Source organism: Geotrypetes seraphini, chromosome 5, assembly GCF_902459505.1.
Source record: "Geotrypetes seraphini chromosome 5, aGeoSer1.1, whole genome shotgun sequence".
NCBI lineage: Eukaryota > Metazoa > Chordata > Amphibia > Gymnophiona > Dermophiidae > Geotrypetes > Geotrypetes seraphini.
Genome location: NC_047088.1, coordinates 26,094,407 through 26,113,094, shown reverse-complemented (window position 1 = coordinate 26,113,094; position 18,688 = coordinate 26,094,407). Strand labels below are relative to the sequence as shown.

At 43.9% G+C, this 18,688-nt stretch overlaps 1 protein-coding gene across 12 annotated transcripts in view; it reads right to left on the bottom strand.

The window, feature by feature from the left end:
* Window positions 1-18,688, bottom strand: part of THOC2 (THO complex 2) — a 294,745-nt gene that overhangs the window by 60,565 nt on the left and 215,492 nt on the right. For 5 of the 12 annotated variants that reach the window (XM_033944982.1, XM_033944978.1, XM_033944979.1 and 2 more), the window contains exons 32-34: window positions 17,533-17,591; window positions 16,037-16,072; window positions 14,869-14,946 (exon numbers count right to left, since the gene is read on the bottom strand). In XM_033944982.1, coding sequence (XP_033800873.1) covers window positions 14,869-14,946; window positions 16,037-16,072; window positions 17,533-17,591 — 173 coding nt within the window. Of the gene's footprint in view, window positions 1-14,868; window positions 14,947-16,036; window positions 16,191-16,698; window positions 17,592-18,688 lie in introns of those variants that run through there. The other 7 variants (XM_033944980.1, XM_033944981.1, XM_033944986.1 and 4 more) reach the window with 5 other exon arrangements.

The following is an 18,688-nucleotide window of genomic DNA, read 5'->3' as shown; positions in this document are numbered from 1 at the left end:
TCCTCTGTTTCAGCTCCGTCCAGGATTCTCTCTATTCTGTCAATGACGTCCTTCGTTCTCGCCCCCGGGAGACATGTCACTAGTCGGTCCTCTCTCCCTCCTGCTATGTGACTGTCCACTTCTCTCAGGATTGAGTCTCCCACTACAATTGCAGACTTCCCCTTCCTTGGTTGTCTCTCTGGTCTCAGGTCCGTGTCGCGATCCGTTAGATTTTCCTCTGGGTTCTGTTGGGTCACTATCTCCTCTGCCTGTCCAGCTCCTCCGCAAGGTCCTACTCTCATGGCGTCTGGTGGATTCTGTCCAATTGTTGGTTCCACTCCGATGTGCTGTTTGTCCTGAGCCGCCACCATCCTGCAGGCCTCCTCGATGAATTTCTCGAGCTCTCTTACTTGCTCCGTGATGTGACTCTCTCCGGTGGTATCCTCCATTGTCCAGCATGGTTCCTCTAAGGTGCACAATCCTTCCAGCTCCTGGACCCTGGCCTGCAGTCTCCCGACCTCCTTCCTCAGGCTATCCAGTTCCTGACATCGACCGCATATGTACGCCTGCCTCCCGGAGGGGAGGTAGTCATACATATGACACTCGATGCAGTACACTGGGTAGCTCCGCTTGGTTCCTGCAGCCTCCATTTCTTTTTCCCTGCTCCTTTGGTTCCTCGGTGTGTATGAGTGGTGTCCGGCGTGCAGCTAGCTGAAAGGGTAGAGAGAGAAGAGAGTAATGAGAGAGAAAAAAAAAAGATTTTTGCTGCTGCTGCTGTCTGGGCTCCTTCTCAAGGCTCCTTCGCAAAGGCGCTCTCGCTAAGGCAAGCGCCTTTGCCGCTCGCCTTCGCCGTGCGCCGAACGGCTGGGCGCCGTTGGCTCCCTTCTTCTTATAGTGATATAAACACAACCAAAGCACTTCTGGAGTTGGAGTGAGCAGTCAAGAAAGTGATCCAGGGCCCCACATTGTGGGGATGATAAGAATAATGTGGCAACACTGTACTTACTTTTACCTGTATTGTTGCACAATCCCCCAACATCTTTATTCAATTAAATAAGCGAATTCCCCATCCTCCAGACAACAGAACAAACACTTTCTGCTGCTGCTACCATGTCTCTATCAAGAGACTTGACCTTGGAAGCACAACAGGATTAGCTTAGGAGCCTCTGGCTGTAGGGGGAGGGGGAGGTATTAGTCTAATTTAACTGAATAAAAATTTCAGCAAGCTGTGCAGCAACACTTTTGAAAGCTAAGTATGATGCATAAGTGTACTTACCATCTCCTTATAAATTTAATGCTGTGAGGGACAATGACCCCCAACAAAAGTTTCCTTGGTGGCCCAACAATGTCTGCTGCTGGTATGGTCTGATGTGGGTTGACATTGATAAGCAACATACAATTTCTTTTACTTTTTTGGTATATTGTCAGGTACTTGTGACCTGGATTGGTTACTGTTGGAAACAGGATACTGGAGATGATGGACCTTTGGTTTGTCTCAGTATGGCAAGGTTTATGTTCTTACAGCCTTATGATGATTAACATTAATTAATTCAGGGAGACTAATTCATTCTCATTGCATGAGGATTCAAATGGTCTCTGGTGTTCAGTCATAGAACCCATTCTTCTAAAGAATAATACTGAACTAGGGTAGGCAGTAGGAGCTCTGGGCACCTGGAGTGGACGCCCTGTCTGTTTTGGGAGCATTGTCTGAGCTGCAGCAGGGTGGCTTCGAGCAGCTTTTAGGGCTGCAGGTGCCAAAATGGGTTCTCTCAAATGTACAGTCTCTTAAAAGCAAGGGGTGCATGGAGAACAAGTATACACAGGACTGGGAAAATGATCTGGGGAGGCTTTGCAGATGGGTGAGTAGGAAGTGATTTGGAGTCAGCTGAGAAGGCTGATAGCATCTGTGTTGATTGATGAGAATGTTTTATGTTATGTTATATGCAGTCTTATACCCCATCGAATCCTCAGTAATTAGAGTTCTAGGTAGGTTATGAGCATCATGTTGTTACAAAGAAGTATATTGTTACAGAGGTGTATTACACACCAATGAAGTTCTGGAGAGTATATGGTTGGGGCACTGGAAATTGCTGACATGGATTTGGGGAGCAGGAAATCTACTGTCACATGTGGAGGGGATGTCTTGCAAGTGTTTTTTATGTTCTCACAGCTGTTTAATCAGGAAATACTTCCTACCATGGAAGTGGTACTCCTGAATCGTTCTGTTTTGGGGTTGGATGTTGGAGAAGGTGCTTTGATATAGTTGGGAATGACAGTGGCTCGAATGGTGAAAGTCATTCAATAAAAGCAGGGTGCTGGCCTGGACTGGTGGTGAAGTTGGAGAACTGGTAGTATATGATTGGGTATGCATCGTTTGGGACTATTTGAACAAAGATGCAGATATATATTCTCACATGTGTGTGACATGTAGGTGATGTCATCCACAGAACCCGGTATGAACACATACCAAGTACACTGTCACTTAAAATTTTTAAGGCACTGCCCATACTGTATGCATGTTGATGCCTTCCTGCCCAACATTGGCTTGCAAGATCTACAGTTCAGTAACAAAGCAAAGAAGCCAACTAGGAGAGATAGGCCAGAATAGATACCTGCTGTCCTCAGAGAACACCTGCTACAGGTAAGTATCTTTGCTTTCTCACAGGACAAGCAGTTATAATATTCTCAAAAGTGGGACCCAAAAGCTGCCAGTATTATGATACTGGAGAAATAAGAATATATAAAACATGATCCTGGTGAAACCCAAATAGGGTTGGCGAGAAAGTTGGCATTCAGGAAGTAAAAAGATTCTGCAGAACTTCTTTACTCAAACTCTCTCTGTTCTGGAATTTTGCACTAGTGTGAAGTGAAGGTATGAACTGAGGATGCAGATGAACTATCATCTCAGTGAATAAAAATGTGTGTTTTCTTCTGTGCTCAAGAAAAAATAAAGAACGCTGAAAAAGACTTAGTCTTTGCTGCCACATGCAGTCAAACTGAATTATGCAAATGCATATTAGGAAATGAAATCCTTATCTGTCCACTTGTGAATAACTTCTGATGCTGTCCAATGAGGAGTCCCGTTTCGTGACCTTTTTAAGGGACCTGATCATGTCTCACAATCTGCCACAAACAATTCCATAACACTTGCTATCCGATTCATGGGTTTACTGTGCTGAAACATGGACCCCTCCGAAATGTGTGGCGTCTCCAGTATGAAGCAAAAAAACTTTATTGAAACAAGCATTATGAACAGTGTTCACTGCCATTGCAGCTGGATCTATTGACAAACATTAAAGAACAGCATTCCAGTCAATAGTTTAATTAAGACTCCATGGACCGATCACTCTCAATTAGTATATTTAAAATTGCTCCCTCATTGCAAAGAGATGCTCTCTATCACCTCCAATACAGGATTCTTGTACCTGTTCCATAATGAACAATGGATTTGTGTTGAAAAGTAAGTTGAGCTGTCAAGAAGTGCTGAACCACTGGGGCTGAAATGGATGCTTTATTTAACCTACTGTAATATTTGGTCATTTTCTCATAGGCCTGCTGGTACACCCCATGTATAAATTCTCACAAGGGCATATAAAAATTAGAAGTACAGCAGAAATTGGCTACTGAAGTTGCCAGTGGTCTCAAACTCGCAACCCAGGGGCCACATGCGGTCCACCAGGTACTATTTTGAGGCCCTCGGTATTATAAAGAATGATTTTTTATGGAAAACTTGTGGCTTAAGTGTCCAGTGGTCACGTTCTGGAATGTTGCCCGCCTCACTGCTGTAACCTCACGCAAGCGCTTTTCTGTGTCTGTATGCGATTGTCCTCTCCATTCCACCTAACAATCATGTACAGATGCAGGAAAGCGCTTGCGTGAGGTTACAACAGTGAGGTGGGTAATGTTCTAGAACGTAAAGTAACCATTGAAGGCAGTGCAGCTTGTGCGTGTGTCCAGTGCTGGAGGAGGTAAGAGCTGAAGGTGGTTGTGGATGCAACCACCAGACACTTAAGGCACAAGTTTTCCATAAAGAATCATTCTTTATAATACCAAGGGCCTCAAAATAATTGGTCCAAAATCTTGTATCTTGCAGTTGATACTTTGATAGTTTTTCACTTTCTGCATATTCCACTGCTTTCAGCTCTGTATAGCTGAAATTATCATAAGCAACTAAGGAAAGATTTATAAACTATAGTTTATAAATATTTCCTTAATTGCTTCTGATAATTTCAGATTTCAGATAATCCACATTTTGGATTTGTACGTACTTACCTCATGCAAAGTTGTCATCTACTATAATAAAACCCTAAGCGCGCATGTGCACTCTTACCGGCGTGTTCCGTGATCCGTATGTTCGTGGCCGGCAAGAATGCACAAGCGCGCTTTGACTCCTCCCCTCACTCACTAAGCGACAGCATCCTCGCTCCGGGACCCGCTGACCCTCCTATCTCTCCCTCCCATGCGACCCTCCCAGTGAGATGACCTTAACAACAAACCTCCCTCCAGCGTTGGCAGCCGCAGCACGCTAAACGTCATCAGTGACATAACAGAGGGACTCAACGGCAGGAGAAAGCCGCGAAGCAGCCTGTTTAGCATGCTGCGGCTGCCAACACTGGAGGGAGGTTTGTTGTTAAGGTCATCTCGCTGGGAGGATCGCATGGGAGGGAGAGATAGGAGAGTCAGCGGGGGTTGGGCTGGGAGGGGAGAGAAGCGGTCTGCCTCGGGTGCTTCAAGGCCTGGCTTCTTCGGGCAGCAGCAGCGTTTACAATTCGCTGCTGTTGCCGGCTTCAGACCTTCCTCTCTGGCGGGTCCTGCCTACTTCCTGTTTTCATGAAGACAGGACCCGCCAGAGAGGAAGACCTGAAGCTGGCAACAGCAATGAAATGGGAATGCTGCTGCTGCCCGATGAAGTTCAAGGAGGAAAGGGAGCAGAGGGGGAGAGAATGGCTTGGAGGGAATAAGAGATGGCAGGGTATGGAGGGAAGGAGGAAGGTATGCCAGACCAAGGGAAAAGGAAGGGGGAAAGGAAGGATGAGATGCCATATGGAACAGAGAGAGAGAGGGCGGACACTGGATGGAAAGAGAAGAGACGGAAGTGAATGGAAGGGGCAAGACAGAGGGTGAACAGTAGATGAAAGGGGTCGAGAGAGGGAGACAGACACTGAATGGAAGTGTGGGGGACAGGAGGAGTAGACGTTGGAAGGAAGTGGGGAGGAGAAAGAAAAAAGGGCACATGAAGGATTGAGGGAAGAGGATAGAGTTAGAAATAAAGATAGACAGACAGGGGGCCAGGGAAAGACAGACAGAAAGAATGACAGACAGACAGACAGCGTCCAAGGAGAGAGAGACAAATAAAAAAACCAAAAACAGACAGACATCTACTCTAGCACCCATTAATGTAACAGGCTAAAACACTAGTTTCTTTAATAAGACATTAACTATTTTTTCTGCAGCCCTCCAAGTACTTACAAATCCAAAATGTGGCCCTGCAAAGGGTTTGAGTTTTGGACCACTGCCATAGCCCGTACATTATAAGCTGTAACTCAGCCCAGTAGCATCAGCCCAGCCTGAATGTATGCATAAGTGATAGTCCAGAAGCCAAGTGGAGATGGTTCTCTTGGTCACAGGACCTCCAAGTCTGTTAAGGTACAAAGAGTTGGAAGGATTTCCTATGAGGTTTAGTCCAATCCAAGCAGTATGCTTGAGCAATTTGCAGTCTAAAGTGTGAAGAGCTGCTTCACCTGGATGGGAATGTGGGTTTAAGAAGACGACAAGCAGAACAATGGACTGACTGAGATAACCTGATGAGTCTGAAGGAATACTCTGTCATGGTAAAATCTTGTATAGGATGGATCTGATAAGTGCTTGCAGTTCACTCACCTGGTGTGCAGACATAAAGGCTATGAGAAAAACTACTTTCCAAGTTAGAAGTTTGAAAGAGCAAGTCATGAGTTGCTCAAAGGGAGACTTCATAAGAGCAGCGAGTACTATACTGAGCTTCCAGGCTATAGGCAGAGGCTTAGTAGGCAGATTTTAGTATGGTAGAGTCCTTTCATGAATCTAAGGGATGAACAGAAAGTGGCTTCTTGTCCAATCGAGAGTGAAACACACTGATGGCACTGACTGAGTTAGTCTTTAGGAATTAACTGGAAAGGTGAAGAAGGTAGTCCAGAACAGAAGGAAGTGGATATATGACATGCTCAAGAGAATGGAGGCCACATCAGACAGTGAATCGAATCCATTTGAAATGGTAACAGTTTTGTGTGGATGGTTTTCTAGATACTTTAATGATAGCTGAGACTGGAATAGAAAGTGTGCCCTTAGTAAGAGATACCATTTACTGAGTGCTAATGAGTGCGGGTTGGAATGTAGGAGGGAGCCTTTACTCTTTCCGAGTAGAGTTGGAAACAGTTGCAATTTGTAGGATTCTCAAGTTGAGAGGTGTAGAAGAGGATGAGACCATGGCTGATGTGGCCAGTAGGGTGTAATGAGAATCATAGTGCCTCAATCCTGGCGCAGTTTAAGTAGAGTTTTCCTAGTGAGAGGTATTGGAGGGAATGCATATAGGAATTTGTTCCCCCAGTCGATGAGGAAAACATCTGACTCTAGGCAATTAGAGGCACAGAGTTTGGAGCAGAAGAGTGGAAGTTTGTTGTTGTTGTTGTTGGGAGGAAGCAAAATGACCAAGTTCCAGAATTCGCCATTTGGAGAAAATCTGACCTAGGACAGACATGTCGGGAGATCACTCGTGGGCTGAAGGAGACTGCTGAATTTGTCAACACATTTTGCTTCCCTGCCACATAAACTGCTCCAAGGATGAGAGGAAGGCTGGAAGGGGAGACCTCGGGAGAAGTTGGACAGAAGCATCTAGGTCTGAGGTGACTTGTATGGGAGCCGATAGAGATCCCGTAGCTTGAGACCACTGGGTTGATGAGAGTCCATTGTGAGATTCAGAGATGAGGACATACAAATGGAGCGACATGAACTGTCAAGGCCATGTTGCCAAGAAGATGTAGCATCTGACATACCATTATACACTGTAATAAGGAAACTGTCTGACTTGGATGAAGGAGATTGCCATCTCTCTGCTAAGATACAAAAGCTCAACCCTTAGTATCTAAGAGAGTTCCTAAAAAATCAAATATATGGGTCGGTTGCAGATATGATTTTAAGTAGTGATGATAAAGACTTGATCAACTTGATCAGATAAGGAAAGACATAAATCCCCCAAGAGCAGAGGGCTGCATCTACTACCACAAGGCATTTTGTGAAAACCCTCAGAGCTGATGCTAGGCTGAAGGGTAGGACTTTGTACTAAAAGTGAGCAGTTAGTATGGATATACGAGTGTAAGCTTCTTTGAGGTTTAGAGAGCAAAGCCAATCATCTTTCTCCAATAGGGGCAGTAGGATTCTCAGACAGACCATGCAAAACTTCTCCTTCACAAAGTATTTGTTGAGGGCATGGTGGTCTAGAATTAGGCGGAGGCCTCCAGTCTTTTTGGTATCAGGAAATACTTGGAGTAGAACCCCCACCAGCCTCTCTCCTGCAGAGGAACAGATTCTATTGCATTTAGCTGGAGAAGGGACGAGAGTTCTTGGTGAAAGAGAGTCTTCTGGAGAGAGCTGAAAAGAGACTCTTTTAGTGGGTGGCTTGGAAGTTTTCTTAGTAAATGCAGGATATACTCATGAGCCACCACTGGTTTGATGTTATGAGAGTCCAGCATTGATAAAAGTAAAGTAGTCTGCCACCTATGAGAAGGTTTGGAGGGAGATTCAGTGAAACATTGGCTATGCTCTCTAAAAGGGAAGCAAAAGGACAACTGCTGTTTAGATTGAGACAGAGTGTGATTTTTGTGATCTCTGTTGTCTAGACTGAGATCTTTGGGTGGTTGATGATGGCTGAATATAATATGAGAAACATTTTGAACTGGTAGAGTATCTGCGAGATGATGTGGAAGACTGAGATGTTTAAGCTTTACAAAGAGTTAAGAACATAAGAAGTTGCCTCCGCTGAGGAAGACCATAGGTCCATCCTGCCCAGCGGTCCGCTCCCGGGGCGGCCCATCAGGCCCATTGCCTGAGTAGTGGCCTATACCTATCTATACCCTTCAATCCCTTTTTCTTCTAGAAATCTATCCAAACCTTCTTTGAAACCATTTAATGTTTTCTTGTCTACAACAGTCTCTGGAAGCGCGTTCCATGTATCCACCACCCTCTGAGTGAAAAAGAACTTCCTAGCGTTTGTTCTAAACCTGTCCCCTTTCAATTTCTCCGAGTGCCCCCTTGTACTTGTGGTGCCCTTTAATTTGAAAAATCTGTCCCTGTCTACTTTTTCTATGCCCTTCAGGATCTTGAAGGTTTCTATCATGTCTCCTCTAAGTCTCCACTTTTCCAGGGAGAAAAGTCCCAACTGCTTCAATCTGTCGGTATGTGGGAGATTTTCCATTCCCTTTATCAGTTTAGTTGCTCTTCTCTGTACTCCCTCAAGTACTGCCATGTCCTTCTTGAGGTACGGCGACCAGTACTGGACACAGTACTCCAGATGCGGCCGCACCATTGCACGATACAGCGGCATGATGACTTCCTTCGTCCTGGTCGTAATACCCTTCTTTATGATACCCAACATTCTGTTTGCTTTCTTTGAGGCTGTGGCGCACTGCGCCGATGCCTTCAGTGTTGCGTCTACCATCACTCCCAGGTCTCTCTCCAGGTTACTGACCCCTAGTGGTGTTCCCCCCATTTTGTATGTGAACATCGGGTTCTTTTTCCCCACGTGCATGACCTTGCATTTTCCTATGTTGAAGCTCATTTGCCATTTTTCGGCCCACTTTTCCAGCTGCGTTAGATCCTTTTGGAGATCTTCGCAGTCTTCCCTGGTTTGAGCCCTGCTGTATAGTTTGGTGTCATCTGCAAATTTAATGACCTCACACTTGGTACCCGTCTCTAGGTCGTTTATGTAGATATTGAACAGGAGCGGTCCCATCACCGACCCCTGCGGAACTCCACTCGTGACCCCTTTCCAGTCTGAGTAATGGCCCTTTATGCCAACCCTCTGCTTCCTGTTTGCCAGCCAGTTTTTGATCCATCGATGGACCTCCCCTTGCACGCCGTGGATCCATATCTTCTTAAGCAGTCTCTCGTGTGGTACCTTGTCGAAGGCTTTTTGGAAGTCAAGGTAAATGATGTCTATAGATTCCCCTCTATCCACCTGGCTGTTCACTCCCTCAAAGAAGTACAATAAGTTTGTGAGGCATGACCTGCCCTTGCAGAAGCCATGTTGACTCGTTTTTAGCTGCCCATTTTTTTCGGTGTGTTCATAGATGCTGTCTTTAATCAGTGCCTCCATTATCTTTCCCGGGACTGAGGTCAGGCTCACCGGCCTGTAGTTTCCTGGGTCGCCCCTTGAGCCCTTCTTGAAGATGGGCGTAACGTTTGCTATTTTCCAATCCTCCGGGATCTCTCCGGTTTTTAAGGATAGGTTGTATATCTGTCGAAGTGGCTCCGCTATTTCGTTTTTTAGTTCCTTGAATACCCTTGGGTGAATGCCGTCCGGACCTGGCGATTTGTCGCTCTTTAGTCTATCTATCTGCCTGAGTACATCTTCTTGGCTTACCTCTAAATTGACCAGCTTATCATCTTGGTCTCCTATTGCAATCTCCTCGGATTCCGGAATGTTGGTTGTATTCTCCATCGTGAAGACTGACGTGAAGAACTCATTTAACCTGTCAGCTATCTCTTTCTCTTCTTTTACTACTCCCTTTCTGTCTCCATTATCCAATGGTCCCACTTCTTCTCTTGCCGGTTGCTTCCCCTTGACGTATCTGAAGAACGACTTGAAGTTTGTTGCTTCCTCTGCCAGTCTCTCTTCGTATTCTCTTTTTGCTTTTCTAACCACTCGGTGACACTCTTTCTGGTGTTCTTTGTGCACTTTTTGGTTCTCCTCTGTTTGGTCTTTTTTCCATTTTCTGAACAATGCTTTCTTGTCGCTTATCGCCTTCTTCACTGCATTTGTTATCCACACTGCTTTTTGATTTTATCCACAGCTTCTTCAATTTTCTCTTCAAATAAATCATCTCCCATGTAAGGGACATTGGAGAGATATTCTTGAACTGAAGTTTCCAGATCAGAAACTTGAAGCCAGACCATTCTACACATTGCAATAGCTACAGCAGATATTCTGGAGAAGACATCAAAAACCACTCAGACCACAATCTTTCAGTAGTAAACAAGTTATTTGAGAGTTGTTGGAATTCATTTGTTTTGATGTAAAATATTGAATGAAGTCAGACAATTGCTTTAGTAGAGATATAAGATAAATGAACATGTACAATTGTACTCCATTATCCTATTAAGCAGCATTGAAGATTGGATTCCTTTGGTAAACACAACTTCCAATGTTCTGGCCTGTATTTCAGGGGGAGCAGAAGTGTAAGAGCAGGAACTATGGGAATGCTTGAAGGCATATTCCACAACAAGTGAATGGTGTTGAAGCAGAGGCCTGTCAAATCCTGGACATCTGTATTCTATATAGAGGGGCATTTTCAATAGGACGTCTAAATCTGAGGTGTAACGTTTTGGGCAAGCCATCCACAAAATCAGTAGAAAAAATGTCCATTTTCAAAGCTGCCAATCTTTTATTTTTCAAAAATGACCTATGCATAAGTCTTACTCCTTAGGACGTCTATTTTTTTTGGCCATTTTCAAAAATAAAAACGTCCACATGAAAAACATACAAAAGCAAGTTTTGTAGACGTACCTAACTACCTTGTCTGATCGTGGCAGGAGAATCCCCATCAGCTGAGCCAGTTTCAGGGATTCCTACTGGATCAGTTGATAAGGATTCCCCCTGCCAGGATCAGTTGAACTGGCAGGAAGATTCCTCTCTCCCTCCTCACAGGCACTGAGCCCCTGCCACCTCACTACACCCCTCCCATCAACATCCCTGGCAATACCCCCTCCCACACACACACACATCATCTGACACTCCCAAAAGCACTGGCAACACCCCACCCCCATCACCCGATAAGCCCAACAGCACTGGCAACAACCCTTGACAGCACTGGCAACACCCCCCACACACATCACCCGACACCCCCATCATACCACCTGACACTCCTGTACCTTGCGCTGCAAAATCAGCAGGAGGGAAGCCCACTCCCTCCTGCCTACAGGGCCACGTGCTGCGAATGACGTGTCTTCCCCATCCCAATGCATCTTGGCTCAACATCGCAAGGGAGAGGATAAGATCATGTGCCTCCGTTTGCTCAGATAGAGCATTGCAATATTGAGCTAATCAGGGTGTTAAGTCCCTCCCATTGCATCCCATGATGCACTGTGAGGGGGAAGGCCCGTCATTTGCAGCATGTGGCCCTGTAGGCAGGAGGGAGTGGCCTTCCTTCCTGCTGATTTTGCAGTGCCAGTTACAGGAGTGTCAGGTGATGAGAGGGGTGTTGCCAGTGCTGTCAGGGGAGTTGGGTGATGTGGGGGAGGTGTTGCTAGTGTTGTCAGGGGATGTTGGGGACAGGGTGTAGTGCGGAGGCTCTTTGTGGAGGGGGCTGGGGGATCGGTGCCTGTGAGGGAGGGAGGGAGAGAGGAATCTCCCTGCCAGTTCAGCTGATCCTGGCGGGGGGAAACCCCATCAACTGAACCAGCAGGAATTCCTAAATCTGGCTCAGCTGATGGTAAACCCTCAATATGCTATTTTTCCTCCCCAGGTCTGGGTGGTGGGAGGGGGGTCGGTGACCAATGGGGGAGTTGGTGGGGGAATCATGCCTTTATCACTCCAGTGGTCATCTGGTAAGTTTGGGAAGCTTCGGGGCACTTAGAAGCAACTAAAACAGATCTAACTGCCAGCATCTAAGTTCCCTCTAGGAAAGCTTCAATTTTCACTTCTATAAATCCAGGTTTAAGCCCACCCGATTCCCGCCCATAACACACCTCCCAACATGCCCCTTTGAGCTCTGGACGCACAGGTTATAAGTGCTACTGCAGATCCAGAAAGTTGGTTTTGATTATCGGCACTTGGACATCCCTGCTATTAGAGTGTCCAAGTGCTGATTTAGGCTGGTTTTTGGACGTTTCAAAGTTTTGATTATGAACCTCAAAATGTCTGTCTTTCTAGTAGCAACTTGTAATGATAAAGGAATATCTCAGTTTTAAAATAAAGCAACCTTCATGTAAAGATACTTTGATGCATTCATTTGATGGAATTTCAAACTCAAGGAGCTTAAAGACCTCAGAATGAAGTTCCTCTTCTGTCTCCATTTTTATGGGTAATGCCTGTCCTATTTGCCAGATAGGCTTTCAAGTGGGGATCGTCAGCATGGAAGATGTTGGGAAGGATCAGAAGGTATACCATAGGATTCATTTGCCAAGAAATCTAACAGGCGTTCACTGGAATACTCTCTCCTTGGTGTATCTGGGAGTGTGCATCAAGGAGAGTGTTAAATATGTATCAAGGTAAAATAGGTGAAGCATCTTCCAGTGAGGACAATGCATGCATCAAATGTGTTCTTGTCGAGCCAGTGTCCATGAATGTGTCCTCGATTGATGTATCAATGCATCCTCGAGCTGTGCTGAAGCAGGCATGGGAGCCTTTGAAGCTTGTATGGACTGCGTCTGCAGTAGCCCCAAGAGCTCCTATATGAGCATGGCCTGGATTTCCTCCTGTAGAGTTGGTGCCGGTACCAATAGAGACAGTGGCAAAGAAGCAGTCTGCTGTATCAGTTGGTGAGATGTGGGACACCTCAATGTTGAGCTATGCCTATGCAGAGACCCCAGCTGTATGGAGGGAAAATGGCCATCCTCACATAGGCGCTTTACTTGCATCAATGTAGTAGATGCCTGGGAGGAAGCAGTGGTAGGCCTAGAAAGACAAGAGGGCTTGTGCTTCTTAGTTTTCTTACGTGCTAGGTCCCCCAACGCACTAGGCTTTGATAATGAAGATGTTGAATCTTGCCATTTTGTCGACTCTGATACAAGACACTCCCAACGCAGTGTCAATACCAGGGTCATGGAAATTTTGATGTTGGGCTCTGAATACCCAGCTACGCTCGATATCGATGCCGACACAGTACCAAAACGTTTTTCAAATTGAAGTTTGCAGGCTCTCAGGGCCTAATTCTCCAAAGTGCATCCCGATTTTAGGCAGCTGTAGGCGTCCTACAGCTGTCTAATCAGCCAATCGGGATGCACGTTTTTTTTTAAAATGCTCCCCAGGCAGGCCTGAAGGCGCCTCCGGGAGCCTAGGGAGACCTGCAAGATGCCTAAGGTCGCCTAAGGGCCTTAGGTGAACCTAGGCGGCCCTACGCGTCTCCCTAGTAGAGGAGAAACGCTAAAATGTAGGCCAGCAAAATGCTGGTCTACATTGTAAGTAGACGCGGCCGCTATACTTATTGCGGCAAGGGATCTCTCTGCCGCTATAAGTATAGCGGGCCGCGACCTGTCCGATCGCTGGCAGGAGGGTGCCCAATCCCTCTTGCCCGAAGAAGCACCCTCCCCTCCCCCCCTCCCCCGACAATATCGATCGCTGGCAGGAGGGTACCCAATCCCTCCTGCCCGAAGACGCACCCTTCCCCCCGGCGCTAACACCTCCACCCCACCAAACTAACCTTTTCTTAAGGCCAGACGGTTCTTGCCCGTCCAGCCGGCAGGCCTGCCTCGTCGAAATGTGGCAGGCCTGCCCCTTCCCGGCCCATCCCGCCGAAGCCTAAGGCCTGATTGGCCCAGGCTCTAGAAGCCTGGACCAATCAGGCCTTAGGCATAGCGGGTCCGCCCATCCCCACTAAGTCTAAGGTCTGATTGGCCAATCAGGCATTAGATTAAGTGGGGATGGGCGGACCCTCCTGCCAGCGATCGGTCAGGGGGCCGCGGCCCGCTATACTTATAGCGGCAGAGAGATCCCTTGCCGCGATAAGTGTAGCGGGCCGTGTCTAATCTAACCCGATTCTCTAACCAGCGTCTGTAACATGGACGCCGGTTACAGAATCGGGGTTTAGTGTAGGCCGATTCTGAATAGGACACCTCTTCCGGGCGTCCTATACAGAATCAGGGCCTAGGTGTCTTGCGGGCCTCGCCTTCAATATAGGCGGCCTGCCTGGGGAGCATTTTTTTAAAAAAAACGTACATCCCGATTGGCTGATTAGACAGCTGTAGGACGCCTTACAGCTGCCTAAAATCGGGACGCACTTTGGAGAATCAGGCCCTCAGTGACCACTTTTGCATATGGAAACAGAGGACTCAGTTGATTTTCCAATGCTCAGGACCAAGGCACTGAACACAAGAATTATGCAGATCTCAGCCTGAGATGGTCCTTTTGTACCAAGAGCATTTCTTGAAAACAGCCGAGGTGAAGTCAAAGGACCCGATGACACGGGAATTGCATTTGGCATGTGCTCATACTAGGTTCCGCAGATGATATCACTCACATGTGAGAATATTATACCTGCTTGTCCTTGGAGAAACTATGGAATACTGTAGCCTAGTGACTGCTTTATTACAGTGCAACATAACACAAATAGGTTTACTATGAACGAAATCTCACATCAAACTAAAGCAGGAGTCCAGAAAAGACTGAAAATCAAATCAAAGCAAACTAACTTGACAAAAAACTAGAAAAAAAGACAGCTGAGAGTAAATTTCCTTTCATTAGATACTAAAAGTATGCTAGTCCTTAAAAATGGATGAATTGTGCTTAATACCACATTCTATTTTTAATAATTATCCAATAAAAAGTACAAAAGTCATGGAAAGAGAATACCATATCTATAGAAGGTTTAGCATTTCAAGAAGAAGAAAGTGGACAGCCTCGTTGGACAATAAGCTTTCTTCAAGACTAACATAATTTTCCTTTAACTACTACTCATTCATCTTCATGCTGGGAAAGATTACCTTCATCCAGGAGGACACCACATCTGGGAAGTTCTTACTAGTATAAGTGCAATAATGTAGATCCTCTACTGCAAGAGCCTATAGTAAAGGAGAGGGGTGGCAAAAAGAATCAGGGAGAGTGAAACTGCCAGCCTTCATTAACTAAATAACGTCAGCCTTCTGAAATACCTCTAAGCATACAACACGGAAAATATGTTCTATTTATACCAACACTACCACTTGCAAGAATTGGCATAAAAGTTAATCCATAATGCAAAAATACACCTCCTTATTTTATCCTATTTTATCTAAATAAAAGAGCCATTTGCATGCTTAAATTTATAGAATATTGCCATCCACGTGCATAGGTGCACACATATGCCTAAATGGCAGAAGTGTTAGTTCTGTAATTTACACACATATATAGCTTAGTATGTAAATGAGATGGGGCATTCACAGAGAAGGGGCATGGGTGGGGGACATTTATATGTATTGTATACAGAATACCATAAAATCATGCATTCACATTTACACTAGCCATAGACCTGGCATAAATGTTTGCACCTATATTCTGGCATGCCAGTTATCGACTTAAGTTAATATTCTATACTTATGCGCATTAAAAAGGCAAACTGCTACAGAACTAAAGCACCTACATTGCTACACCCACTTATAGATTTGCCCCCAAGGTGATGAAGTCATTAAACACTGCTAATCTCAGCTGGCAACAATTCTTGAAGTTTTACCAACATTACAATAGCAGTAGCAAAAAAAAAAAAAAACCCAAACACACAAAGAGTATACAATAGCTCCACATATGATCTTCATGCAGAAATATGAAGGTTCACAAAGAAAAGTCCAGCAGAACACTGCCTACCTTAATCCAGAATAAAACTAAAACTAAATTGAGCAGATAACAGCAGAAACTTGAAATATGTAATATGTGCTAAAGATCTCCTAGAATATAGTGGAGTTGGCTGAAACACTAATGAAGCCATTTAGAGGCAATACCTTTTCTAAAAATGAAACCTACTTCAATGCAATCAGTATTGCCATATGTCCTGCAAACGTAAGGCACTCCTTGGTTTAGAATACAGGATGAACTGAAAATACATTATGTACACTTCAGGTGTCTGAAATATGAAAATACTAGAAACCAGTTAATAGGAACTTAAAAAAATATTCAAACCTTTGATGAAGAGTCCTTGAGGTCGCTGAAGTTGTCCTGCAGAAAATGAATGGAGATGACACATAAGCTGGCAATGATTTCAGAAACCAGAAGAACTTGTGGATGGCATGGCTGCAACCTTCAAACAGAACAGCTACTCCTTCTGGGAACAAATCTTTAGTTTTGTTAATACCACATAGAGATCAACATTTAAAACATACTAATATCCCTGCCAGCTAATTAAAACTATACTACTTTTTGATAATAAACCAAGTTGTTTGCTTAGAGCTTTACAAAACATTTAAAAATACTGAAATACATGCATTTTATATTTACCTTAGGAAAATAAACACCATAAATAATTTATCCCTTACTGTGTTTAAAAACTATATGTATCAAAGTGGGAATTTAAGTTCTAATATCTTCTAGTGACTACATCTACGATGAAACTCAATGTAAGAAATAACTATATATGTATGTATATATGTGTGTTACCATTACATTTACTCAATCCAAATTAAGTTGCAAGGAAAACACCTTACAAGAAGAAAACAGTATTTCTTTGAACATAAATTATTTTCAATAAATGTGTCAATCAAAAAAAGTTGGTAAGCTGATGAAATGTTAAACAGCACATCACGGTAATCCATCACAGTGCTCTTGATGAAGTAATAAAAACTTACAGTTTAAGGGTTCAACGAACTGCAAATTCAAAGATTCCATGAACTTAGATGATTTAGAATTAAAATTACACATGGCTCAAGGAAGAGCTATTCTGAATCGTCCATGTAGGCTACACCAACGATTTTTTGCTGCTTGGATACCAGGAGCTTCTCTTGGCTGGATGACAGGCTGGATAGTTGCCAGATCTGCTTTACTTGTACCACAGGGCTCAACAGGGTAGGCACTCGTTGGAACATGAAAAAACCTCGAACAGCAGATAGCTGCATGCTCATGGAACACACACAACTAAAGGAGAACCGATCACCACAAGGAGACTTGAAAGAGGGAACGCCTTTCAGAATTCCTTCACAGAAGGCACAATTTGGCACGAGGTTCTTCAAGAAGCATGATGAATTCACACGTATCCCATATCATCTAGGAAATCTTCAGAGCTATAAATTCTTCAGTATTAAATGTTGAAAAAATATTCTTCACTTTGCTGCAAAGACTTGTTTGTTTGTATCCAACACTGCAGGCCCAAAAAAATGATTGCTTAAAACATGGAGGCACTTCTGGATTAATTCTTCTCTCTTGCAATATTTAATGCACATTATTTACAAAAATGAGTGGCAGGTCCTTGAAGATTATTCTATTTTATTTTAAAAAAATATCTTAATAAAAAAATAGTCCACCAAAAAGGGAAAGGAATGCATTCAGTGCTGCAACAACAACAACAAAAAGCAACCTTCAGCGGTTCCAATGTACACTTGGCACCAAACTTGAAGGAAGACGAACACTTGTACTTCAGATGGGTGAGCATAACATGGGCGCTGCCTTCCTCAGGCTATACTAACCTTTACTGTTGAGGAATGTGATGGAGAAGAATGGGTATCAAGTTTACGACGTTTTTGTTCTGGAAAAAATTTGAAAAGAATATGTATAACAAAAACTAGCTCAGATTTTATTAATATTTCTCAACAGCAAATAAGATTTAAAACAGTAGCCAAGATTTTTTTCTTAGCTTATTAAACAGATATATTCAGAGTTAATCCTATAAGCATATGTGCACTGATGGGCTACATTCCTCTGAGGTGATAAGTGCACCCCATACACATGTATAAATAGTATACACATCCTTTTTCCAATATGGGTACCAATTCTCAAAAAACTATGCATATATTTCCATTTAAAAAACTAATCTAGGGAACTTATGCGCTTCCATTTATACTTGCACTTTGTACAAGGGGTGTTCAATAATTTATCTACCATAGTAGGAAAGAAAAGAGTTGTAAGTAGAGATATTGGAATGGCTGAAATAATGGGATTAGTTGTTTTGGGTGAATTGATACCAATAAAGAAGGAAATTAATATCTTGGGAGTTTGCCTAGATATGTCATTAAATATGAGGCAACAAGTTTTGAATGCAATTCAAAAAGGTTATGCTCAGCTTCGTCTACTATATAGATTGAAACCTCTTCTTACAACATATGACTTTAAGACAGTGGTACAATCGCTGCTTTTGAGTAGATTAGACTACTGTAATGCGCTGTTTTGGGGATTAGCTAAAGTAAAGCTGAAAGCCCTACAGGTATTGATGAATTCTGCAGCCAGATTGATTAGTGAGGTATTGATTGAGAACATCCCATATTACTCCTGTATTAAAAAGATTACATTGGTTGCCGATTGAACAGAGGATTCATTTTAAAGTATTATTTCTGGTACATCAAATTTACATTGAAAAGTACCCTATTGGTTTCAAGGTCTTTGGGTGATATATAAACCTGGTAAAGCCTTGCGATCTGCTGGTAGTATGAAACTAGTATGTTAGTACTCCATGGGTGTAAACTATGTGGCTACAGCAAAGAGCATATTTACGATTGCAGGGATGTCCCTATGCAATAATTTATCTGGCCAAATAAGGTTATGTGCTGATCATTTGACTTTTAAGAAATTGCTTAAGACAAAGTTATTTGTTGACGCTTATTTCTGACATGGTTTATTTAATAACTA